This window comes from Ambystoma mexicanum, chromosome 11, assembly GCF_040938575.1.
Source record: "Ambystoma mexicanum isolate Mex_15411 chromosome 11, UKY_AmexF1_1, whole genome shotgun sequence".
Taxonomy (NCBI): domain Eukaryota; kingdom Metazoa; phylum Chordata; class Amphibia; order Caudata; family Ambystomatidae; genus Ambystoma; species Ambystoma mexicanum.
Genome location: NC_090934.1, coordinates 1,279,669,382 through 1,279,695,464, shown reverse-complemented (window position 1 = coordinate 1,279,695,464; position 26,083 = coordinate 1,279,669,382). Strand labels below are relative to the sequence as shown.

Genomic DNA, 26,083 nt, shown 5'->3' with positions numbered 1-26,083 from the left:
CCCTTTTATGGCCTGAGACTATATCCCGTTTACCCCAATAATACCAATTTACGTAGAGAGCTCTGTTCTTCCCTACTTTGCTGATTATCGTTCGTCACAAGGAAATGAGCTGCTCTGAACTTTTTTGCTTTTGTAAACTTTCTTTAAATAATCCACCATTTTGGAAAGGACACCTTGGCGTTCATCACAGAGGAACCTACATCGTTTGATCTCATAAGGTGGAGCAATACACTAGGTTTGGAATCAGGATCCCATTGCATTATCAAATGGGACTTGAAGATGATTACATAAGTAAACCTGCATAGTGTAGTTAGACACATCCCAGCAGCTATACCATTGGCTAATGTAATCACCCATTGCAAATACCTAATTTTCACCTTCAAATAGAATGGCTTGTGAGCCATTATCTCGAGAGGATAGATCCAGGGCAACGTGCTCGCCTTGGAAGCAAGACGACACAGAGCAAAACAGGTTTGATCCCTGGGTCAGCACTTAGAAACCTCTGGGTATTAAGCGTGTTATAAATAACCTATCAGATCATGTCATCTGGTGTGAACTCATGCTTCCATTTCTGAAGCATCTCCATATTGATGTCTGGTGGGCACTGGAATCTGGGTGGTTCTGCTCAAAATAGATTCAGTACACCTTGACCCACTCACTGTTTACATGAGTGCAAATCCCTGCCATCGCTAGGGTAATTCACACTGAGGGAAGGCTGCACTGCCAATCAGGTGGCAGGAAATGCAGACGATAACATACTGTGTACCGTCCTCATTTTCCAGCCACCAAAGGCCCTCCCCATGGTGGCGCAATCTTGATTGTGGGGAGGCACCAGATGAGAAAAGTGATGTTTTCTAGCACTGACACCCACGTTTACTCATACAACAACAGAAACATTTGGAAAACAGTTTGTTTGACGTTAATTTCCATGTACAGAATTTCAGAAAGCTCATGTTTTGCCTGTGTCTATTGCAGTGTTCCGCAGAATGTGGCGAAGGAGTTCGAACACGCACCGTTGTCTGCATGACCAATCATATAAGCAGTTTGCCACTGGATGGTTGTGGCACCAACAGGCCATCAGGAACAATGGCGTGCGACAATGGACCATGTCAAGGCAAAGTGGAATGGTTTGCCGGGAGCTGGAATCAGGTAAAGAGTTTGAATTGTATACAAAGCGCTGCACAAAAAAAACTGGATAAATTAGTGGAGAGCAATCTGCAGCCCTCCAGATGTTTTGGCCTACAACTCCCTTCATTCCTAGCCAGCAAAGTCAATGGTAAGGGATCATGGAAGTCATAGTCCCAAACATCTGTATGGCTGAATGTGTCCGACTACTGAGATACATGTTTAGTAACATTGCATTTACATCCTACCAAGTCCAATTATTTCAGCTCTGATATGTTTGGCTGCTGTATAAACCCACAACAAAAAGGGTGGGCATTTATTCACATAAGGAATCGATGAAATTAAGTATAAAGGAATTGTGCTTCAATGGCAATTAGCAATATTGTCTACCTACAATTCGGCATTTCAGATTATAGTTTAATTAATAAAAAAGCCTTTGTAGACAATTGCCTTTTGCATCCAGAATGTTAAATATTGATGTCATTGCGTTCGAAACATAGTCACAACTTTCCTGCTCTCAATTTTTCCTATTTGCTGGTGTTCATTGAAGATTTTGTAGGAAGCACATTTGGAAATCTAAAAGAGAAGTCTTGGTTTGTTTCGCTGGCACTGAAATATCAAGGGGAACATGCGTTGCGTGTTTTAATCTGTTCACCACTTAGTGTGTCATTTTAGGAAAATGGCGAATTCTATGTATTGTGCTTAGAGGGAATTTATGCAGATCAACCATATAGAGAAGGAATTTCTGATATCCTTTCAAAGTCAAAAGTCCATGCATAATATTGTAAAGTACATTTCTCTTTTCATAAGTTAAAATGCCTCCATAGTTAAAGTTTCAGGATTAAATGACTTCAGTGACAAAATAAACTATATTAGGTTTAGGGTAAGAAGATTGGTACAAATTCTACTGCCCTCTCTTAGAATTTCATTCAAGAGGAAGTAGAAACCTGATTTGTAAAAGTCCTAATCTGGACACAGGGAATGGAGTTTGGGAGGTGAGAAGATGGTGAAGGAACACACAATTATCATCAACATGTTTAAGAATACTTTTGAGGCTTGGCAAACTCAGATATCTTATTCCATACAATGGCATGGAGGGGATTTTGCAGCCTCACAAAGCTGGCATACCTCCCTCACCCATAAATGCCTCCACGACCTTGCTCCCCCCTACCGTGCCCAGAGGATTTCACAACCCACCTCTGCCAGCACCTCTCGATCTGCCTACACCAACCAGATTTCTACACCCAAAACCTGCAGAGTACGTGCTGGTGGTTCGAGCTGCCCAGCTCTAGCAGCTTCACACTGGAACGCCCTACCCACACACCTCAGGGGGATTGACTCTCACTTAGCCTTCCGCAAAGCCTTAAAAACGAGGCTGTTTGTCTAAACCCTCCTGCCATGATCTCGTCAGGTAGACGATCATCATATGTAACTAGCCCGTTTTCTATCTCTGTAACTAAGTAGCTATGCTCTCTATGTATACACAATCTTGCTTGCATACACCTTCATGTAATAGCGCCTTGATGTCTATGGGCTGCAGTGTGCTCTACAAATGTAAAAAAAAAAAATAATAAATACCAGGGCCTGGGGCCACATACAGGTTTTATGCGGTAGGTTCTGAAGTTACCCCACCAAGTCATTGCCCCTACCCTCATCAGTGAGAAACGGTGTGATACACAGTAGCTTCAGAGTAAGGAAACATACACACTGCCTACACACAAACCAATTCCTCACAATACACCCTGACAGGGTCACAATACGGCACCATTAAAACGAGGGCAGGGAAGCAGCAACCAAGGGTATATAATAATATGGTTGGCGATTTTGTTTTCCCACCACCACTCACACTTTTGAATGGGTCTAAGAGTCTCATACTTATAACATCCCTGCACACACACACACACACACAAAATGGAAGTGCACAGATGATGTCAGAGTGCTCTGTGGCAAAATCGAAAGCCATCGCAACTACTCATACAGATCCATCTTAAAGGGAAACTGTTAAAATCTTCAGTGGCAGCCTGCCACTATAGGTGAGGGGCATAGCCCCCCACCAGAGCGGCAGGCCACCACCCCGCCTGAGTGTCAGGCTGCACAGTCACTGTGTGCTTTATTTGCATGGGGGACTCTACTGTCTGCCTCTTAGCAGAGGTGCGTCCCTGGCTGCACATTTTGTTCCCATTTGGATGTGCGACTAATGCTTCACAGAATAATGGGAGTGGGTGGGGCATCATAAGTCTGCCCCGCCCCCACCCCAAGCTCCCATTATTGTGCTAGCAACGTGAACTACGTTCCAGAGAGGAAGTGAGGGCCATCCAGTCCTCCCCTTGGCTGCGTGGTCGCATATTCAGTGTGCATGCAGGTACGTGTGTGTTTTTTTTGTAATGTGTGTGTTTGCGTATTTATGTTGTTATTTTTGTTGTTACGAATGTGTGCATGCAAGCAGTTGTATGAATGATGTGTAAATGCATGTATGAAAGTGCTGTTTGTGTTTGCATGTGTGTGTTAGCTCCCGTCCCTAAATTTAGCATCCTGCATAGCGAGACCCATACATTTAGTGCTGGGTGTTTTTGGGGGCATGGCATTGTTTTTTGCTTCGCCCTTGATGCCAAGTAAATGTAGGCCAATCTAGCTGCATGATAACACTTAACTTATAATTTGCTTCACTCTTGATGCACGGTACTGTGTATCAAGGTTAAAGCAAAAGTATAATAAGTGTTATTACCTGGCTCGTCTGGCCAGATGCTGAGTTGCTTATCTTTGTTTTACCCTTGATAAAGCAATCATAAGTGTTAGAACCTGGCTAGACTGGCTTCCATTGAATATATTCTTTAGCCTTGATGCCAATTAAAATATGCCATGTCGCATTAAGCAAGTATATGCAGACTAGCACAAATAATGGCAGTCTACGTATGTGGCATGGCATTTTTTACTTGCCATCAAAAGTAAAGCAGCAAACATGATGAATGTTATTACATGGCTAGCAGGGCTTACCTTGGTCTCTGCAGTCCAGCCATGTATTTTTTATGTGTCATGGCTTTTTTGTACTTTGCATCTATGGTTAAAGCAAACATAAGTGTGATTGTGTGGTACACAGGCCTATCATGGTATAGCCAGTTTGGATATAATTTCTTTCTGTGGCATAGCTATTTTTTTACTGCTGGTAAGATTTGTATTATGGCATATATTAGTCATATATTGGTGCAATATGCATGACCATTCAGTGCCGAAATTAACATGTTTTATATAAGGGCTTATGTCGTCACAAAGGCATCATGAAATTGTGTTGCAAAATGGTCATGTGCTCCGTTGGTGCTTCCATACAAAACTGATTGTAAACTGTGTGGCTTTTAACCCAATTTGTCACAGAACGTCCTGTAAAATGCACTATTTAAACCCATTATTGGGGAGAACCCCCAAGCCCCTCTTGTTTGGATCAGGTTCCCACGCTGCGCTCAGTCACTCCTGCATATTAGGAGCATACATTTACACTAGCCGCCACTGATACCTTGTCATACCTCTTGCATTTCCGTGCAGGTGGGGTAAGCCGGCTGCGTAGCTTGACAGGACACACACACAAAACGGTGGTCCATTCAGATAGACCACTCTCCTGCAGGCTGGAAGGCAATCTCCCAGACTACCCTTGCAGGCCAGCCCAGGTTAGATCCTTGGGTACACCCGGCACAATTTCTGCTTGTTTGCACGCCCATCACAACATTGGGCCTATGCCCATAAAGAGTAGATACATGTAATAAAACTCACCCTGTTGCCCTTGATCTCCCTCAATGGAGGCCCTGCCTTTGCTAAAGGATGGATGTAATGTACAATAGCCTTGCACCAATCGTGGAACAACTCTGAGATGCAGTGGCCCAATCAGAATTACGTAATGCTCTGTCAGCCAGCTGTTTGACGGAAGTGTTTGTGTGGGATTAGTGTGTAATAGCTCTATAAACCACACCTACAATTCTGCTGATTTGACTAGGGAAACATCTTGGACTTGAGACCGTCTTTCCATGTATTAATCTATGATGACAAATATATTAGTAAGTGCAGTTACCTTCATCCAGGTGCCTCGCAGCTTCACTCTCAGTCTGTTTTGTATTTAGTCTGTGAAGTAACGTGTAGTTTTATTTAACTGCAACTTCAGTAATAACAATATATTAACATTAGAAATGTTAAAAAGGTTAACTATTTCTTTTTTATTTGCAAACCTGAAACTATGGTATGAATAAAGGCTGCTATAAAAACATTCATCCAACATTAACTTATCAAATTATGTAGTGGCAAGGTGAATAAGCCAGATAGTGTAAGAAGTGTGGTTTAAACTTTGAGCCCAGCAGTTCCACTTACAATCAGACAAAGAGTCGAGTGTAGAGTTCAGTGCCCGAGGCTCACCATTCATTATACTCTATTATACCATTTATTAAGCGCAGCATAATTGCCAACATGACCCATTCCAATCTGTAGGTGCTTATGCAGTCCTGTTTTTTTCCATTGCATTCTGGGGCTTGTAGTTCCACTTTTCCCTTTATAAAACTTGGATTACAAGAACCAGAATGCAAACAAAATATAATAGAATAGTCACTAATTTCTAATTACTATTCACATTCAAAGCTCTTTGCATTTTCATGTTTGCAGACTATGGTCTTCCAAAGGGCCTCCATCCACCACAACGTTTAGAAGCCATAATAATGGCAGTAGCCGCTATACAAATATCAAATAACATAAGATACAGTTTAAAAGTCAAACGTACCCCCCTCCTGTCTATAGCTGTGACCTTTCTCGGGTGGCAGTGCTTGTGATGTGTCACATTGAGGCAGCTCTGCTGTGTTGTCATCTTATTGGTAATTTATAATGTGCCTGTATGCCATTCGGTGGCCTCTTAGCGCTATTGACTGTAACGGCATTTAGTGGAAGAGTGTGCTGGATCTAGACTGCATTTACGAACGTTCAGATGGTTTTCTAAACAACAGTGGGTGAAAGGGAACAGCTGCGGGTAGATTTCTCACCACATCTACCCCTACTTCCCTGCTCCTAAATTGCTTAAAGGTATGGTATTCACTTGTTAAGTGAGCTGGGTAACGCACATGTGCTGTTCATTTATATGGGATGAGGGGGTTTCCTTAAGAAACCCGCAGCTTGCATACAAAGTAAGAAATGGTGGTGTGTGTGTGTGCATGCAGTGAATTGTGGTGAGGAGTAACTTTTTGTGCCTAGCCAGTGGTTGGCAACCTGATATGTTTACCCCTGATTATCTGGCAAATGTGCATGTGATCCACCTTCAGCACTGCACCCCATAGAAGATTGGTGAGTCCCACACAAATGTTGGTCCAGCTGTCATATAGTCCCTGACCTACCAATCAATGCTGCACCTGAACACTTTTCATACTGCGGCTGTTATAATGTACCCAGGCTAGTCTTCTCTTCCAATAATTGAACAGTCACTTTAAATTATAAATACTATTTGCTTGCAGGGTAATGAGTTTTCATTTCATGTCTGTTCAGAATATGGTCTGCCAAAGAGCTATTCGCCCTACAGAGCTTCAAAGCCATAACAGTGTCATTAAGGCACTTTACAAATATGAAGTAACATTACATAGAATGCTTCATGACTGGCACATGTATATTTGAATATATTTTTCTAGTCTACACTGTGCCGGTGCATATTAAAAAGTACAGGCGAAGTGTGATCTTTTCAAGAGGTTTTAGTCTAAGCATGGGCACGCTTGTTCTGAATTCGCTGCAGTTTTCCTCATACTATGCTTGGGCAGCTCCCTATAGACACTGTTGGTAACGTGCGTTGCCAAGTGTGGGCACAGTCGCACAGTTACGCTTGGACATTATTTTCTCTGGCACATAAACCTTTACAAAGTGAAGTGTGCTCCGTGATCTGGGGTGTGATGGTGCGTAGATTGTTTGTTCCTGGCTGCCTCAACGCTACTTTCTGGGAAGTTTAATCGGCTGATACAGCACATCAGCGTGCACGCCGGTAAAGTGCGTTGTGAAGTGTGGCCACAGTCTCACAGTTTGCAGTTCCGCTGCAAAGCATGAATGAGCTCGAGTCCACAGTGGTCAATAAGGTAAGATTGATGGACTGCTGTGTGAGGGCCGGTGGACTAGTAGATCAAGCATATCTCCAGAATCCATCTTGCTGCATAAAACCACAGGGAAAGGCAAGTCATACAATCTCAGGAAAAACACATATCATGGGAACAGCAGTAACCCCCAGAAAAATATTATGGAAGGGCAAGAGGCAATCCCTCTCATTGGAAAGGAGGGGGAGTTAAACCAGCCGATTACTGATATTTTTTCCGGGAGGATAGCTCAGCGGCAACGTGCGGGCTTTGGAAACAAGACGACACGGAGCAACACAGGTTAGATCTCCCGGGTCCGCGCTTAGAAGCCTCTGGGTGTTTAAGCGCGTTATAAATACGCAACTAAGACAAAAAAAACAAAACAATTATGAACTAAAAAACAAACAATTCCTGTAACACCGCCTCGATGCCTGCGGGCTGTGTGAGCGCTTTAAAAATGCAAAATAAATAAATAATAAGTAAAGTGCCCAGAGGAAAAATAGCCTTTTTTCTGCCTGGAGTTGGCAACACTGTGGTAGAGAGGACACTAGCATGAAAATCTGGTGGGTGAGGTTATTTTAGAATTCTCCAACAGCAGTAATTTGTCAGAGATAGACAATAATTCACTCTTGGATCTATGTTATTCCCTCCAATAAAGGCATCACAATCAAAACCACAAATCCAACCCTGGTTGTCCCTGTAATGGGTTCCATGTCTGAAGTGGCGCACAAAAAGGAAGCGTGTCAGACTAACACCCAATGTTTATCTACTACACCACACTTGTCCTTGATCGGCTGATGCGGAAAGTGTTAGATCAATTAGTGAGGAAACTTTGGGTACCACCAGCTTAGCAATGCTCCAGTTCGCATTTAAAATCGTACTTAAACTTTGTGGCAGAATCTATGAAGATTTGAAATGACAAAGTGACGCTGTACTGCGGCTTGAGGAATTTGTAATTCAAAAGATTGAGGGCCCAGGTGCCATTAATAATAGCTCATTTTGAGAGCAGGTGCCTCCTCTGCCTCTGGTAGGCAGTGGCGACCCTGCAGTGCTTGCTCCAGGAGCTTCTGGTGTGTGCAAGGAAGCCGGTGAGTCAAAGGACTCCTCGGAAATATATCAGTGTCGCAAGCAGTGATGCTGCCTAAAGCGTCAGAGAGAGCGAGAAGACAAATCCAATTATTCAAAGCTGGTTAGAACAACTGATGTGATGGACTCAACTATTATTTCTGTGTCAACAAAAGTGTCCAAGAAATTGAGTAAAAAAGAAAACCAGAGGCAAAAAAAGACTGAGCAAGGGTGCAGGCACCCTGACAAGCGTTTTGGTTAAAGACAAAGAAGTCCCAGGAAATCAGGAAGTGTATCCTTGAGGATCATTCACTTGCAGAGAAGGGCAGCTGTGTTATGGCGACTGAGGGAAAGCTTACTCCAACAGCTTCGAGCCATGAGGTGTATTCCCAGGGACTTCCTATAAGAACTAAAGAGGTCTTAAATAGAAAGAAGAATCCTGAATTGGATGAAAAGGTTTTAACTATCACATCTATACTTCCCGAATATGAGAATAAGAGAATGCACTGTTCAGATATTTTGCAACTGCTTCAACAGTTACACGTTTTGAACTCTCGGAACTTCGAATTTGTTGAACCTCTTGAGCCACGTTGCAGGAGGTCATCTCGTTTCCATTGCTATTCATCGAACACAACAATCCTTACTTGCACCCATCGGAGAACATTTTCAAAAATGGTTTACGACTTGGATGTCATATGTGAAAACCTTGCTAATATTGGTTACTGGAGGAGATTTAAATGCAAGATGTAAATACAGTGGTGTTTATCAGCAGTGTTGTAATGTCTCAGAAAAAGCCTACCCCCCCCCCATAAAACCGCAGATAGCTGCTCATGTTAAGTAGTCGTACACAGGGGGGGGCAGCCAGCCTGATTTACCTAGAGAAATGGGAAGGCCAAGGCTATTTTAGACTATTTGTATGCAGGTGGTGAGCTGATTCAATATGTCAAGGGTTTGGAGATAAGAACTAAACAACATAGCAGGCATGCTAGATTGACACTTACAACAAAGTCAGCTGGTTGAATGCAAAAGTGGGTGAGGTAGAAGTGAACAATGCAGGTAGACGTGTGAGATGGTCACTAGGAAATGTTTAGAAAGATTGCCGGTTTTGTTGCACATATTAATTAATTATGCATCCAGATTAACTGGAACATTGCACAGTGGATGAAATTGAAAATTGGTTTCCAAAATGGACTGCTAAATTTGGGATTTGTTCTGGACACTTAGTTTCATCGTCGAAAGCACAGGGAAAATTATATGATAGGAAAATAAGGGTTGATAAGTGTTAATGAGAAAGGAGATCAGGGACATTAAAAAAGTAAATCTCGAGAAGACCAGGCTGGCGGTGCAAATTAAAAGATTCAAAAATAGATACCGCGAATGGGTAGAATGGTGGAAACACCAAAGTGTGAATGCCCAGTGGCAGCACACGTTTGGGATTCTAAGACACAGACCTTGGGGGCAGCAAAGTGGAAGAAAGAGAATTTGGTTACCAATCCCATTATTAAAGATGCTTGGGAGAAGTTAATTCTTGGAAATTTGGGTTCAAAGGAACAAAGTGTGCCTATTGCGGGTAAGGGTACTGGTCCTTGGGTATAAAGAAGCATCCAGGCTGCAATTGGTAAACCTAAAAAAGTCACAGGCACCTGGCCCGGACAGTCTAGCTAGCGTTGCTCTGAAAAGCAACCTGGATGTTGTGGCCAGGCTGTTGGCTATACTATTCACCAAGGTCTTTCAGGAACAAACTTTTCTGGTTTCATTTTGTCGAGCTTTATTGGATCCTGTTTACAAAACGACCCCTGCACATTACCTGTGGATTACATGTTACTTTCAGTGTTGGATGTGACAGGAAACTTTTTAACTTCCTTTGTGATAGAAGAACTACAGCGCTGGGTTGAGTTAAAACAAATACTTGCTATGTCTCAGACAGGTTTTAGATCTGGCTCGGCCACCTGCCATAATTTAAGATTGATTGACAGATTGATTACTAAGGCAAAAGGCAAGGGCAGCCCGGTGCTAAATGTTATGTTTGTAGATTTCCGGGCTGCCTTTGACAAAGTCAATCGTAGAATATGGTGTGACAAGATGAAGAAGTTGGGTTGTCCGCTAGACCTACTTCAGATCGTGATATTGTTACACACTAATAATGAGGTCCAAGTAAGGGCAAGTAGTGAGGGCCATTTCACTGGATGTGCCCAGCAAACAGTGAGGTAAAGCAGGGTTGCCTGCTTGCCTCGCTCTTGTTTCACATTTGTATTTGTATTTGTATGTATTTGTATTTATTTTATTTGTTTAGCGCACCAGCCCCAGGGGCAACCGGGCGCATCACTTAGTTACAACATAAGCAGGACAGAATAGAACAATAATTACAAAGTTTACATGTATACGTACAAAGTTTACAGGTATAATGCAGAATTAACATATATCTTGATGATCTCTATGCTAGACTACATGTGGTGGCCAACTGCCCTCCCAGATCAGGTCGTGATCATATAGTGTGTGCGTCATGTGCAGATGACTTGCCACTGTTTGATCACACGTTTATGGACATGTCAAGATGTTTTAGAGAACTGAGTGAGTATGCGACTGAAAATGACCTTCAGCTTAACCTTGACAAGGCGAGGGTCCTGTCGTTTGCTAGCGGGCTGGTAACAAAACCCTAAATGCGTCAGGAATTTTGAATAGTAGAGTATGCTGACAGTTATAGCTATTTGGACATTGAGACTGGCAATACTTTGGCATATACTGAAATGATCTAGACTAAACATAGAAAAGTGGCGTCCTATTTAACTATTTCACGAAACAAACTGCTGGTTACAGTCTCAAAGTATAGTTAATGTTATACCAACAAAGTTTTTGCCCCTCAGTCCTGTATGGTCTAGAAGCCTTGGCCTTGAGGGACTTGAGATGGTTGAACATTCTAGAGAGAACATTCTCGAAGAATATATCAAAGCTCCCTAAATCAGTCCCTGTGGAATTAATTTGGGTGGAATTTGGGCTTATATCTTTATGCTCCCGGGCTTTGAAAAGAAGAGGGGACCTTTATTTGAAAGCAATGCATTTGAATAAATCTGCTGTGCTGGACAAGATTGGTGAACCTTTTTGTACCAAATCGACCACTATGCCCTATGGAACCAGACATTATGTGAAACTAAATGCATGGTTATTGGAACACATTGGTTGGCCCTAAGTTGATAATACTGGTTGTGTGAGTGGAGATGATTACCAATTTAAACAGCTTTGAGGAATAATAAGTAGACATCTTGGCTTGACATCTGAATTATGCCAATCACTCAAGGTTGAGGTCTTGTCATCCTGTGATGCAGGTGGTTCATAATAAATTGACCAGCTAGCAGTCCTGACTGTAATCGGTGCTAAGTTGAAGATCCCGCTAGAAAAAGCATACTGTATCATATGTAAACTAACACATGTGCTTGAAACATTTACGCACGCGATGACCGAATGTCGGTACGTTAGGCAGTCTATATTTGTGCAATTTGGGTTCTTTTGTCCATTATTTAATCAAGAGTGAGGAATTTTGGTCCTATGGATTAAACTCGGGCCTCACTGCTTTGAGGCCAAAACACAGGTTTTTAGATTGTTGAATTGATTATGACGTAAAGGTTTTAGATGTTGAATTTAGGTATTTCAATAAGAGCTACATTTTCTCTTATTCATTTTAGGCATTTAAAATGTTAATTATGGTTTTACAAGGAATGACATTGATGTTATTGTATTTGAAATGTATTTGTGCTTTATTGGATCTGTGAAAAATTCTCTTGAACTAGGCAGAGTGAGAAATAAATAAATGACCAAACATTGTTAGCTTAGGTGTTTCTGGAACCAACAAGGGCAACACCAGTTGGGGACTCTACGGGAAAGCTTGTGGGTAGGTTAGTCACTTTATTACTCTGAGATGAAAGTAGCGTTTTTGCGCCACACTTGTGTTCTGGAGATCCAGGTAAAACCTGTGTCCCGTCTTAAAATGTAGGGGTTTTCCAACTAATGCCGGCATGTACATATATCGAACAACCAATGTAAGTACTTGTCGCCAATGAAAACGGCAGCACATAGAAACTTGAACCCTTGCTCAGTCTGATTAATTGAATTCATCTGTCAATATTTAACTTGAAAATCATACACATTAAGAAAATGCATTGGTTTGTGTAAGGGTTAAATCACTGTACGCCAAAAAGGGGTCCACTACATTAATGTATAGTGGACCCCTTTTTGGCGTACGGTGATCATGTATCTGTAGAGACCAGTTAACGTTTGTCATATTGGACCGGTAACCCTGTAATACCCATTCTTGGCATGTTATTGGGTGGATCAGATCTCTTCAGAATCCTTGCTCCTCAACAATGCAAATCCCTTCTCTCAAGAATGTATGCTATAACCAGACTACGTTATAACCAGACTACCCTCAGGAATAGTCTTCTCTCATCATCATTATCAAACTTTATTCAGAAATTTATGTACAGCAAAGAAGATGAATACATACGTAATGATAACACAGTGTCATTCATATAGATGTTTCGCCAAAGCGCTTCACATATTTCCATACAATATCACCCAAGCATAGTTGGTACTCGTTTATCGACCACAGAAGCATGACAGGCTGAGTTGACCTTGCAGGGATTCAAACTTGTAACCTGCAGATAACACGCGAGCGCTCAACCTGAAGAGTTATCTTACTGGCTACATAAAAATACAACTCATTACATGCATAGTAAATACAAATACATCCCATCTAATAAAATATCAATGCTTAAAACACACCAGACCTCTGCACAAGAGTAACAAAAAGACACATCATTCAGGGTATTTAAGATATAGCCTCAAGCATTCAACTTTTGTAGACACTTACTAAATGAAACCCACTTGCCTCATCTTGCGCAATGTTGAACTGAGTCCCAAACATGATCAGACATTGTCCTCTTGGACAGTTTGAACTTAACTAATTAACAAGAATTGGCATCATCATACCTCTCTAACGCGCCATGCTGTGAACGGTGGACGTGCCATGCTGTGAACGGTGGATGCGCCATGCTGTGAATGGTGGAGGCGCCATGCTGTGAATAGTGAACGTGCCATGCTATGAACGGTGGACGCACCATGCCGTGAACGTTGGACTTTGTGGTTGTTCGGAACTGTTAATGTTAAAGCATATTTGTACCACGCACTTTAACCACCGCAGTGGCCCCCTGGTGCTCTGGCGGCTCTGAAAAGGAGTGAAGGGGTGGGGGGGTGAGTTAGTGGGAATAAGCTGGAAGAGTGCAAGAGAGCAGTGGTATATGTTTTACCAACTTTGCCGATGATACCCAACTAGTGTTTGAACTCAGTGGGGATTACAAAATGGACAGTAACAAACTCTCATCCCTATACAACACCATAGAGTGTTGGATGAAAGAAAACTGGATGTGCTTAAATGGCTCCAAGACCGAGTTTATGATATTCGGCTCCTCACAGGCCAGAAAGAAATTGAGCCCATCTTACTCTTCATTCTTTATCAAAAATACCCAAATTCCAACATCAGAAAAAAGTGAAGACCCTAGGAGTGTATCTTCAAGCTTCATTAGGCGCTGAAGCACACACAGACTACCTAAAGAAAAACTGCCAGTACCAGCAAATACTTCTGAAAAAAATCAGACCACTGTTAGATAAAAAAAAACAGCACGATCATCGCTAGTGCTACCATATTATCTAAATTAGATTATGGAAATTCCCTACTCTTAGGACCTAACAGCAAATGTGTGAAAAAATGCCAAATAATCCAAAATAATGCCATCAGAACGATGGAGAAAGGAAGGCTCTCCATTGGTTGGCTACGAAAGAGAGATTTTCCTTCAAGTCTCTCACCATGGTTCATCGCTGCCTATATGGCAAAGCCCCGGTCTACCTCAAAAAACAATTCAAGTGGTACGAGCCACATAGGCGGCTCAGATCCTCCAACACAGGTCAATTGCAAACCACCAAAAACGAAAAAGCAGCATGGCCTTGGCAACGCCTTCCCGACCTTAAGTATCAAAAAATTGAACAAGCTTCCCACCTCATTGAAGCTCGAATCCAATTACATCCTCTTCAGGAAAAAATTGAAAACATTACTTTTTAAATGAATCCTGGTAGTTGAACTAACCGAGTATGAGGTAACTTTGGCCACTCCATATCTTGTTGCGTCTTAATTTTCTGTTGTCCTGTCTTTTCGGAAGCGCTCTGATGCCCTCAGGCTTTAGCGCTATACAAATAAATAAATAAATAAATAAATAAATAAATAAATAAATAAATAAATAAATGTGCTGTTGGCAACCTCAGCCCGGTGGCTCCGTTGGCTGGGCGTGGGGTGTTTTATGGTCGGTAGTCATTGTGTGCTGTTGTGCAAGTCTATGTGTGGTTTGTTTTGTTGTTGCAGTGTAGTGAAGTTTGTGCGGATTGCTGTGTTTTACGTTCGTGGTTCTGTTTGGTTAGAGTTTGAGAGGTGTATGCTGAGGGATGAAATTGTTAGTGGATTGGTTAGTTGGCATTGCTGTCCTTGCAATTGTGTCTAGGTGTGATGCCTGCTATCATTCACTATTCCATCCGTGTGTGGCCCTTGCTAATCTTCAATATTCTGTCTAGATGTGAGGCAGGCCAGTGATCACGATTCTATCCAAGTGTGGCACTTGTCATCATTCACAGTTTCATTCAAGTGTGGCGCATGCTAACATTCATTATCCTGTCTAGATGTGACGTAAGCTAAAGTTAAGAATTCCATCTAAGTGTGGCGCATTCTAACATTCACATTTCTATCTAGATGCGACAGAAGCTAAAGTTAAGAATTCCATCTAAGTGTGGCACATTCTAACATTCACATTTCTATCTAGATGCGACAGAAGCTAAAGTTAAGAATTCCATCTAAGTGTGGCACATTCTAACATTCACATTTCTATCTAGACGCGACAGAAGCTAAAGTTAAGAATTCCATCTAAGTTTGGCACATTCTAACATTCACATTTCTATCTAGACTCGACAGAAGCTAAAGTTAAGAATTCCATCTAAGTGTGGCACATTCTAACATTCACATTTCTATCTAGACGCGACAGAAGCTAAAGTTAAGAATTCCATCTAAGTGTGGCACATTCTAACATTCACATTTCTATCTAGATGCGACAGAAGCTAAAGTTAAGAATTCCATCTAAGTGTGGCACATTCTAACATTCACATTTCTATCTAGATGCGACAGAAGCTAAAGTTAAGAATTCCATCTAAGTGTGGCACATTCTAACATTCACATTTCTATCTAGATGCGACAGAAGCTAAAGTTAAGAATTCCATCTAAGTGTGGCACATTCTAACATTCACATTTCTATCTAGACGCGACAGAAGCTAAAGTTAAGAATTCCATCTAAGTTTGGCACATTCTAACATTCACATTTCTATCTAGACTCGACAGAAGCTAAAGTTAAGAATTCCATCTAAGTGTGGCACATTCTAACATTCACATTTCTATCTAGACGCGACAGAAGCTAAAGTTAAGAATTCCATCTAAGTGTGGCACATTCTAACATTCACATTTCTATCTAGATGCGACAGAAGCTAAAGTTAAGAATTCCATCTAAGTGTGGCACATTCTAACATTCACATTTCTATCTAGACGCGACAGAAGCTAAAGTTAAGAATTCCATCTAAGTGTGGCACAGCTAACATTCAACTGTGCATTTCTACTGCTCATCGCTCTCTCCTCTTCACACCATGACTTATGTAACAATCAATGTGCACTGATCTTTTGCAAAGCATGACCAAATCGGATTGCTCCATCCACAATGTGCACCGTGTACAGTACAAATATGAAGACAGAAGATCGGAAGCAGTGAGACTTGCACAAACACGTCTTGCATTCCCAAAGAGGATCTATCAAATCTGATTTGCTTCTGAAATATATCCGCTTCCCTAGGCGATTAGTCTCCATCCAACCAAAAACTGAAGTCTTATCAATTATATTTTAGAATTGTCTGAGTTAGCTCATCAATAGCTTGAAATATTCGAAGTGCTGTGGATTCCATTGCTAAATAGCTGATAAATGTACGGAAACACTGCCCCAGGATTTATCTTTCGGCCCTCGTTCTTCGATGTATTCTATCATTAAATCCTTCTTGGCTGCTTCGTGGATGTAGACGCCTGGATCCAGGCCAACCAGTTCCGCTTTAACTTGGCGCAGAAAGTATTTGCAGTTAGGTTTGAGACAAATCATCCCTGGCACTCTTCGCTCATTTAATCTGCGCGTATCTCACAAACTACAAGACACATTCTAAATCTCCAGCGCAGAATCATTTCAACCCTGGAAACGCACATAATCGAAAAGCCAGATGGATAACCCACATGGTTATGCAATAGGACTTGGGAGTGGCAATACCAAGACAGACTTTCACCCTTCAGAGGTGATACCAAGTTTTATGTTTAACGGGCCATGTACCCGGAGTCTGCAATCTACGGCTCTGCTGTTGTTCTAAAATCTGACTCCAGTGACCCCTACCATTGACAATCCAGGCAATGGCCATTGGGAGTTGTAGTCCAAAATATCTGGAGATCCCTGGACTATGTGCAGAATGCAAGGGAAGGGCTCTTTAGCTGAATCTATAATAAACATTAACATGATATGCTTGGATCAATGCCTGCAGTGTGGTTCAAGGCAGGTTCAGTTGACTGCAGTATATGCCCTGATTCTGTAACGTGGGGAGCTGAACAATTATCTCACTTCTAGATAACGTCCACCCAATATCCCCTTTAGTTATCTGTATGAGTGTCCGAAGGACAATATAGTTGTATTGCAGTGACAGGGTGCAGGCCTCGGGTTCCCAATCCACTTTCTGAGCAGTTTTTTTGTCCAATGCCATTTCAATAATTTCATGCTAGTCAGACCGCTCGGTGCTCATAGTTTCTTTATAGATCGTCCCGTTGCTTGTAGACTGCACTTATCGTTATGCTATGTTACTGGGATTTATAGCACGCACCGCTGCCATTTGCATTGTTGCGGATGTGAATGAAGTGGAGTGGCTGGGTGAGGTTAGTGGGGAGGAAGGGAAAATGCAAGATGGCGTTGCTGGTGTGCTGGCGCATGCACTTCGGAGGTACCCAGGTACTGTGGTCTGCATCCTTACTGTGCATTGACAAGTAACACTATGTGCATAGGCAGTGTAGCGCTGTTAGGGATTGAGGAAGGGTCTCTTGCTCACGTAAACAGGATTCTTTCCCGGAAATTCCCAAGGAAAGGGCATGATTATCATTTCTGGGACTGCAAGCAATAGGTCCAAATTAAAAGAGTCCATCATTGGCAGTTTAGGGTTGCCGTGTATGATATGATATAATAGGATATTTATAACACGCTTAATACCCAGAGGTTTCTAAGCTCAGACCCGGGGATCGAACATGTGGTGCTCTGTGTCGTCTTGATTCCAAGACCAGCTCGTTGCCACTGAGCTATCCTCCTGAGACGTAGGGGCTGTGATGTAACAGGGAGTCACGTAGGATAGTTAAATAAACTAACAGAACCAGCACACAAAAAATGGAAAAACAAGGGAGGTCTCAAAAGACAAAAAATCAGCAGGAAAGCCATCTTTAGAAGAAAATGTGCCTGTAAGAGGAGCATGAAATCGGTAGGTTGCAGAGTTCATTCTGTTTCTTATCTGTTTCCGTACTAGTGGGGGTGGGGCAGTCTTCAGGAATAGCAGCAGTGTAGGATTAGGTTACACATGTCAGGGTGTGAATACTCTATGGGCCTCATTACGACCCAGGCGGTAAGTTACCGCCTGGGCCGTGACTTTACCACCATGGCGTAAACTACGTTTACGCCATGGTGGTTGGCGGATTTACCGCCCCATTCCGACCTTGGCGGGGCGGTAAATCCCCAATCCCCATTTACCCTTCCCCATTCCCATTTTTGCCCCATAGGGCATAGAGGGAGTGGGGAAGGTGTTAATTACGCCACCGTAAATTACGGTGTCGTAATTAACTCCATGGTCCCTTAGCGCCATGGATTTTAACACCTGCTAAAAGCAGGTGTTAAATCCGCCATGGCGCTAAGGGACCTCGTACTCAGGCGGTAAGGGTCGGCGCTGTTTACGCCGGCGTAAACCCCGTACCGCCTGAGTCCTAATGAGGCCCTATGAGTTTATGGAATATGCAAGTATACAAATTAATGAACAGCCTAGAGGCAGAAATATTTAAGAGGATCACTGTTACATGGACCACAATATTGTCAATAAAACAAAATCCGATTTTTAAAAAATATGTTTTTAAAAAATGCATGGATGTAATATTCTATGTATTCACTTCTCAGTGTTTGGAACCCCTCCCGAGTGGAGAAAGCAGGACCAGATTGGTCAGGGCCAGTGATCCAATGGGAGAAGGAGGGGAAGGATAAACAAGGACACAGGAAACAGCAATGGTGGCTTTCATCAGGTGAGGTCAGATGAGGAGGGGGTGGCAGATCAAGAGTCCAGCAGTAGGAAGGATGGTGCATGGGAGTGGTTAGGTGAATTGAAGAAAAGGTGAGGTTTGGTTCGTGAGAACTAGTGGTACTGTGTGGTGAGGGTGAGTGTTAGAGCAGAAAATGATTGTGTGAGTGAAAGGAGGGTGACTGAGTAGAAGGTGGGGTGGACTATTTGTTTAGAGGAGAGAATAGTTGTTTAGAGGAGGGAGTAGTAGTGTGGAGTAGGGAGACGTTTTGTGGGGGAGGGAGCAGCAGTGTCGACGGAGGGAGGGAGAACATCGAAGGATAGAGGCAAGTAGTAGTCGGAGGAGTGAGAGACATCGGAGTGACATAAGAGGAAGACGTAGGGGGAAGAAGGGTGGCGTTGGATGTAGGAGAGGCGATAAAACAGAGCATAGCATTCAGAGACAGGGAGAGAAACTTCCAGAGATGAGCGGAAGGCGACTGAGTCTGGTACAGTGTCTGGAACGCATATTCTCATTGATTGCGTATGGCTAGTTATTAGACAGAGACACCAGTTACTTTTTGGTTCCCCTTCACAGCAAGATAGAGACTAGACACTAGGGGCCAATAGTCAGTCTACTAACCCGGATGCTAGGAATACCTGGGTTAGGATCAGACATGCTAAGCTAGACGAGAGAGTGATGGACGACCCTAGCGCCCTGCCTAAGAGATCAATAATAACCCTTGCACCGGCTGTGTTTGTTTTGTTTGTTTGTTTGTTTTATTACTTATATTGCGCACCAGACCCAAGGGTAACCGGCGCATTTTATACGACAGCTCAAAACTTTGTTACAAGATCACATGGCAAAAATAGCAAAAATAGATCAACAAGAATAATATACAACAAAATATACAGGAGTGACTTGGTGTGTTCTATGGGCCTTCACTCTATATCCACCTGGACCAATGATGGGGTCGACTCTGCCCAGATTCAAACTTCTGTACTTGCGCAGGTGCTTAAACCATTGAACTATCCTTAAGGGTACCAACCTTTTCTTGGAGCCTTATGGTGTAAAAAAGAGCCTAACAGAGCAAACCACACCCTCTTTTTCGGGATCTCATATTTAACCCTCTTATAATCATTATCTTCCTTTCCCAGCTATAGAAATGACTGATTCAAACATATGGGCATTCTATAATACCTCCCCGAGGGCACACAGCCGTCAGTGTCACGTGTTTCCATCTTGGCCAATTCCCTTCTCCCCTGGGGTTAACATACATGTTAATATATACAGGCTTTCGCATGCATTTATTTCATGAGGTCTAGGAAGTCATGCAAAGTCACCCATTACATCTCCGCACAGAGAGGGGAACAGCTTAGCCGAGTAGTCTTGCGGAGTAGTTTAAGATGTGCCCCCGCCCCCCCACGATACAGTCCCCAATGCTCATATAATAGTTTGATTGGCAGCCGCATCTGGAAACGATGATAACCCCCTCAGCACCCACCCATGTTACATGCACTGCATGCCTCATTCTTTCACATGCAGGCTTGTTTAATACGTATTCCTTTTTAATGTCCTCATTACCTAAATCTTTCTCGATATAAATCCATACAGTAGGCAGACGATTTGCACTCCAGCTGCCAATCCAGAGAGCAGGACGTGTGCTCAGCTTGAATAGATCCTTTTATTGTTTTCCTCCATTTTGGGCGCAGTGAGATGTCAGCCCATCAAACACAGCATCGCGTTTTATAAATATATTTGTTATCTAATGTCCTTCGTGTTGTGAAAGCGTGACGAATATGTTCATCATAGTCACGCTCGCTGCGCCGGGAGGATAGTCCCGTGGCAACGCGCGGGTCTTGGAAACTAGACTAGGCTGAGCAAACACAGGTTCGAATCCTGCTTCCGCGTGCGTTAGAAATGAGCTGCACTTCCACAATTCAATGAAACTAGCGCCTAGATATCTACGGGTTATGTGCGCTGCAAATACATGCAAATAAAATACAAAGTATGCTGCAAAAATAACCTCAAAGTATTGCAATGCTTTCATGTGTGTCTTTAAAATGATTACTTAAATGAACTTGGATTTACGTAGCGTGCACATGTCTGATAAGAGCTCACGACTTCATCCGTATGATGTTGCAAATTGAGAACCATGTTGTTATTATTATCATGAGGTTAGTGTGAGGCTTCTGTTTGGATAGAGAATTCAGCTCAGGGGAATGTCAGGGGAAGGTCAGGGACTTCGAAGGCTGGGAATCAAACGCAACCACTGGCAATTGCTCTGGTCAACCTTTCAGACCATTGTCCTTTCAGCCTGCCACGGTATTGCTAAAGGCGAACAACTATATACAAATGTAGATGGGTTCCACCGCAAGAGGGGCAGTCCAACTCAAGCTGCACGAGACCACAAACAACCCAGACACATTTTGGCCTTGTTTGGCATCATCAGTGAGGTGTAGCTGGGGCAATAGGCAGAGCAGGCTTGGAACCCACGTCTAGGCATAGCGGTGCCACTCGGGATGAAAAAATACAAAACGAAAGGTTGATGACTGGAAGGTTATGAATCAAACTTCACCACTGGCAATGACTCTCGTTGTTTTCCAGGCTGGTCTGCCTTTACAGAAGGCCAACACATGTCTGGGGTCACTTGCATTTCCGTGCAGTAGGGGCGTGGCCTAGCAGTTCGGGCTGTTCTGCTCCCATTGATGGCAGGACCAAGTCTGCTTTACATATGGCTGGTTCCCTTCTGCAATGGCACAGAAAGACTTCAAAACGATGATGCGTAATCTTGTCCAGAGCAACACCACGGTTCAAGATTAATTAATAAAAATGCAGTCTGAAAGGGGGAAGTACTGAATATCTGACTATATTTGCTGAATTGGAACCATTGTATGAGGGAGCTTGCATCAGATTATATGCAACTGTATGATAGCTTTGCAAGTCCTGTGCGTAGCGCCACGTCTCGGTACGATGGGGTGAGCTAGACGAGACGATGCGTAGCTATTCCCTTTAGCTATCAGTTGATAGTATTGCTTGATAGAAGGTTGAGGATGCAACGCTAATTTTGTAAATAATTCAGTCTGAAAGGAGAATGTCTTTATAACAAATCATTTTATGACGAATGCACATATATCAAATATTATATAACGACAACACATAATGAACTTTTTTTTTTCTTTTTTGGGAGGTCCCCCTCAAACCCTGCTTCCCAACCCTAAAAACCCACCCAATCGTTTCCCCACAAGATTTAACTCTTTACCTCACCCCCAGATACATATTCGTTATGTTTTTCCTTATATCATTTTCGTTATATAGTCATTCTATATAAAATGTTCATTATAAAGACTGTATACCAATGTACTGAACGCCTACTTGGAATGTCTGAGAAGTGAGGTGAGAAGACATGCGGCTGTTTGCAGGATTACACTATTATCGGATGATGTGAGCGGCATGGAGCTTCAATGTTAACATAGTATACTTAAAAGGTTTATGACAGTATATGTTATTGTGTGTCTTGATATTGCCTCTTGTCTGGCTCCTAGGCTAAGGAGCTTAGTCGGTCGACCCTCACTAGAAATGCACAAACAGGGGACTGATGGCTTTTAGTAAATGTCTGAGATCTGCTTAAAAGAGGGAGTTTGTATCGGGTAAAAGTTGGTTAATGAGGGGTGTAGTTTGATCGGTCCCGTGGTGCTGACTGCGGTCTTATGGGGTTGAGCTTGGTGTTGGTTATTTATATATCCTAGTGTTCATTAAATAGGGAGGGGGCTGGGCAAAGGTTTATTTTTTGTGATGTTGCTGTTTCCATTGTCCAACGTTATCCTAACAGGGAGAGGAGCTTTTCTTTTTTTGTTTTGTGTGCTTTTCTCACATAGTACCTATTGAGAGTTTGACCTGCTCGGGAACAGGAACACTGTCTGCTTCTCGTAGTGAGAAGCGTATTCTCACCTGGAACGTGAAAGGGGTCAATAGCCCACTAAAGAAGAATCAAGTTCTTAATCACTTGAAGGGCCTAAAAGCTGATGTGACCTTCTTGCAGGAGACTCGTCCCTCAGTTGATGAGACTGCTAAATTACAGAGAGGATGGGTAGGTCAGGTATTCAGCTCCTTGTTCAACCCACCCTCAAGGGGTGCAACAATACTGATTTGTAAACATCTGGTGGATCAGATGCTCTCAGAGCAGAAGGTCAAGGAAGGTAGATTGATATCGCTTTCAATGTGCTTTCAGGGAGAAAAATTTACATTTTGTAACATTTGCACCACAACCGTGGATTATGGTTCCTTTTTCAGGATGGTTGCACAAGCATTGCAGGACCAGGATTGTGGTAATATAGTACTGGGGGGTGATTTCAATAAATTGATGGATCCTTAATGGACAGAAATAACAATAATATATTGAGGTCGAAAAGTAATCAAGCGGTTGCCTTACAGGATTTGATTTTAGAGCATAATCTGATTGATGCTTGGTGATTCGAACACCCGTCTGATAGGGATTACAGCTCCTTTTCAAGTGTCCATAATACCTACCCGTGCATCGACCTGTTCCTGACAGAGGGTTTGGCTACTACTAGCTACACGGGAGGTGCAATTAAAAACATCCACGTATCTGATCATGCGCCGGTGCAGCTGACTATCGCCCTCCAGTTTACTACTCACAGGTTCTCACTATGGAAGTAAAAGACTTAAATTCAGGAGGAGGAGGAAATTGTAGAGACCATTTTCAGAGGCAAATTATTTGATAGAAGAGAATTATACCAGAGACATGGACCCAGGCACGGTTTGGGAGGCTTTCAAATGCTCTATGAGAAGCCTCCTGATTGGTTTGTCCAGCAGATGGAAGAAGAATAGACACAATGCAATTAAGATTAAGATTTTGGAAAAAGAGCGATGCAAAATCCAGATGATGGGAAGAAGAATGAGTTACGATGGATTAAATGTGAGTATAATAAAAGGATGTCTGAAAGAGCTGAATATATGCTTTTTTGAATGAAGTGCTCATACTTTGAGGGTGTTCCATAATTTCTATAAGGAGCTCTATTCCGAGGATGTTGGTGTTGTAGGAGGCCTGCAAAGGTTTGGACAGAACATGGTACTTTCAGGGCTCTCTGCTGTTGATAGAGCAATTTTGGATGAGGATTTTTCAGTGGAGGTGCTGAGGAAATTGATAACAAGCCTAAACTCGGGTAGATGCCCTGGGCCAGATGGCCTGCCCATGGAACTGCATAGGATAATGCCTAACTCAGTTTTTGAACTGCTAAGAGACATGCATAAGGCCTCTAAGACTATTGGGATCTTACCAGCGTCAACTCGTCAGGCTTCAATTTTGTTAATTTTGAAAAATGAAAAGGATTAGACTTCTCCTTCGAAGTATCAACCAATTTGTCTGATAAAAAAGGACAAGGACAATAGGATCTTGGCAAAGTGGTTGGCGAAAAGACTAGAGGTAATATTACCTAGACTGATACGCTCAAACCAAACTGGATTTGTCAAAGGAAGGCATGCCATGACCAATATGCAGAGACTACTTCAGACGATCACACAGGTGAATAAAAACGGAGGATGACTTGGCAATGTTTTCATTAATGCAGAGAAGGCATTTGATCAGGTAAACTGTTTTTTTTGTTTGCTGTGATGGAAAAGATGGGCTTCAGGAGGTCTTTTATGAGTTGGGTTAACACCTTACTCGTGAACCCGACTGCTGGCATGTCTACTAATGGAGTTCGATCAGAATCATTTGGACTGGAATGGGGGACTCTGCAGGGTTGTCCTTTATCACCTTTATTGTTTGTGAACGCGATAGAGCCACTGGTCCTGCCAATCAGACAAGAGGAGAAAATTAAAGGGGTTAGTTATGTCGGGGTCACCCAAAAGCTATGGTTATAGGCAGATGATTGGCTTGTGCTGCTAAGGGAACTGGAAAGCTCACTGCTGAAACCGATAGAATTAATAGTCGAGTTTAATGCATGGCCCAGTTATAACATGAATTGGTCAAAATCAAAATCAATGCCTCTTTCCATTTATTTTGAAAAAGACAGGATTGTGAATTTAGGCTTTAAGTGGTGTCCAGGTACGATTAAATATTTGGGTATCTGGCTGACCAATAGGCTACACAGGATTGCATCAGAGAATATGAGGGGACTACTATTCTGCCTAAAAATGGATCTATAGAGGTGGAAGCTTTTACATCTCTCCTTGTGGGGGAAGGTTAATGCACTAAAGATGAATTCCACTCCCACAATTACCTATGTGCTTGGCATGCTTCCTTTACCTGTTGGGAGAAAAGTGTGGTTGGGTTTTGATATTTTGCTGCAGAACCTCTGATGGGATGGTAAACCTCCCCGCATGAAGCTCTGGAAGCTTCAATTATCGGTGGACAGGGTGGCCTATGAGTCCTACATTTTTAGTCCTTCCATCTGGCTTTTATGGCCAGAAAACTGGTACCGCTACTGAAATCAGAGTTAGATGATTGGGTGAAAGCTGAGGTGAGTTTGATTGGGTCGTTGACACAAAATTCTATTTTGACAATGAAATAGGCGCAATCTGCGTTTCCAGCGCCAGCCACTGAATTTTTAAGGGCTTTATAGAAGAAGCTCCTGGCACTTCTGGAAGGAAATGCTTTGAAACGCCTTGATTCCTCAGTCTGGTACAACCCAGCCATGAGAGACGGAAAAAATGCTGTTTTGGCTAGAATGGTTCTCGGGGGGGGGGGCTGTTCAGTGGATAGCTGACCTCAGAGCAGGAGGAAATTGGCTTTCATTTGATAAATTGAAAACTACACAGCAAATTCCAAACTGTACAATTCCGGAGTTTTGTACACTGAAAAAGTCTATTGGTGATGTCTCAGAGATGGGAGGGGTTGATTTTGCACATTTGAATGCTCAAGCAGAGACAGAAGGTCATTTGGCAAGTAAGTATTACAAAGTAATTGTATCAATTGTAATACAGCTTCACTGCAGGAGTGGTCAGCGAGGTTGCCCAGTGAAATAACAGAGGAGCGTTGGGCGAATGTCTGTCAGAATGTGGCTCTTTCATCTATCAACTTGGGGGAGCGATCCAGGCAAGTTAAAACACTGAATAGGGTCTATTGGACACTGGAGCACATGCATAAATGAGGCATGACTGATACGGATGAATATTGGGGTGCATGCATAGAGCAGGGACTCTGGAACACATGCTGTGGGAATGTGTTAAGGTGACAAACGTTTGGGAGAATGTATGTGCAGTTTTTAACAGAGTGGTTGGGTTTTCCCTTGATTATGATTTTGTGACGTTGATTTTGGGTGACGATGAACTTGTGGGGGGCTTGACTATTGCACAGAAAAAATGGCTGATTAGATGTTCGTTGATGGCTAAGAAATTAATTGTGAGACTTTGGAAGTCAAGGATTTCCTGAAAATAGAGTGCTTTGC

General features: G+C 42.6%; 1 protein-coding gene across 2 annotated transcripts in view; it reads left to right on the top strand.

Annotated features, from left to right (window-relative positions):
• Window positions 1–26,083, top strand: part of THSD4 (thrombospondin type 1 domain containing 4) — a 1,773,455-nt gene that overhangs the window by 1,689,654 nt on the left and 57,718 nt on the right. For both annotated transcript variants that reach the window (XM_069624755.1, XM_069624756.1), the window contains one exon: window positions 976–1,149. In XM_069624755.1, coding sequence (XP_069480856.1) covers window positions 976–1,149 — 174 coding nt within the window. The remainder of the gene's footprint in view (window positions 1–975; window positions 1,150–26,083) is intronic.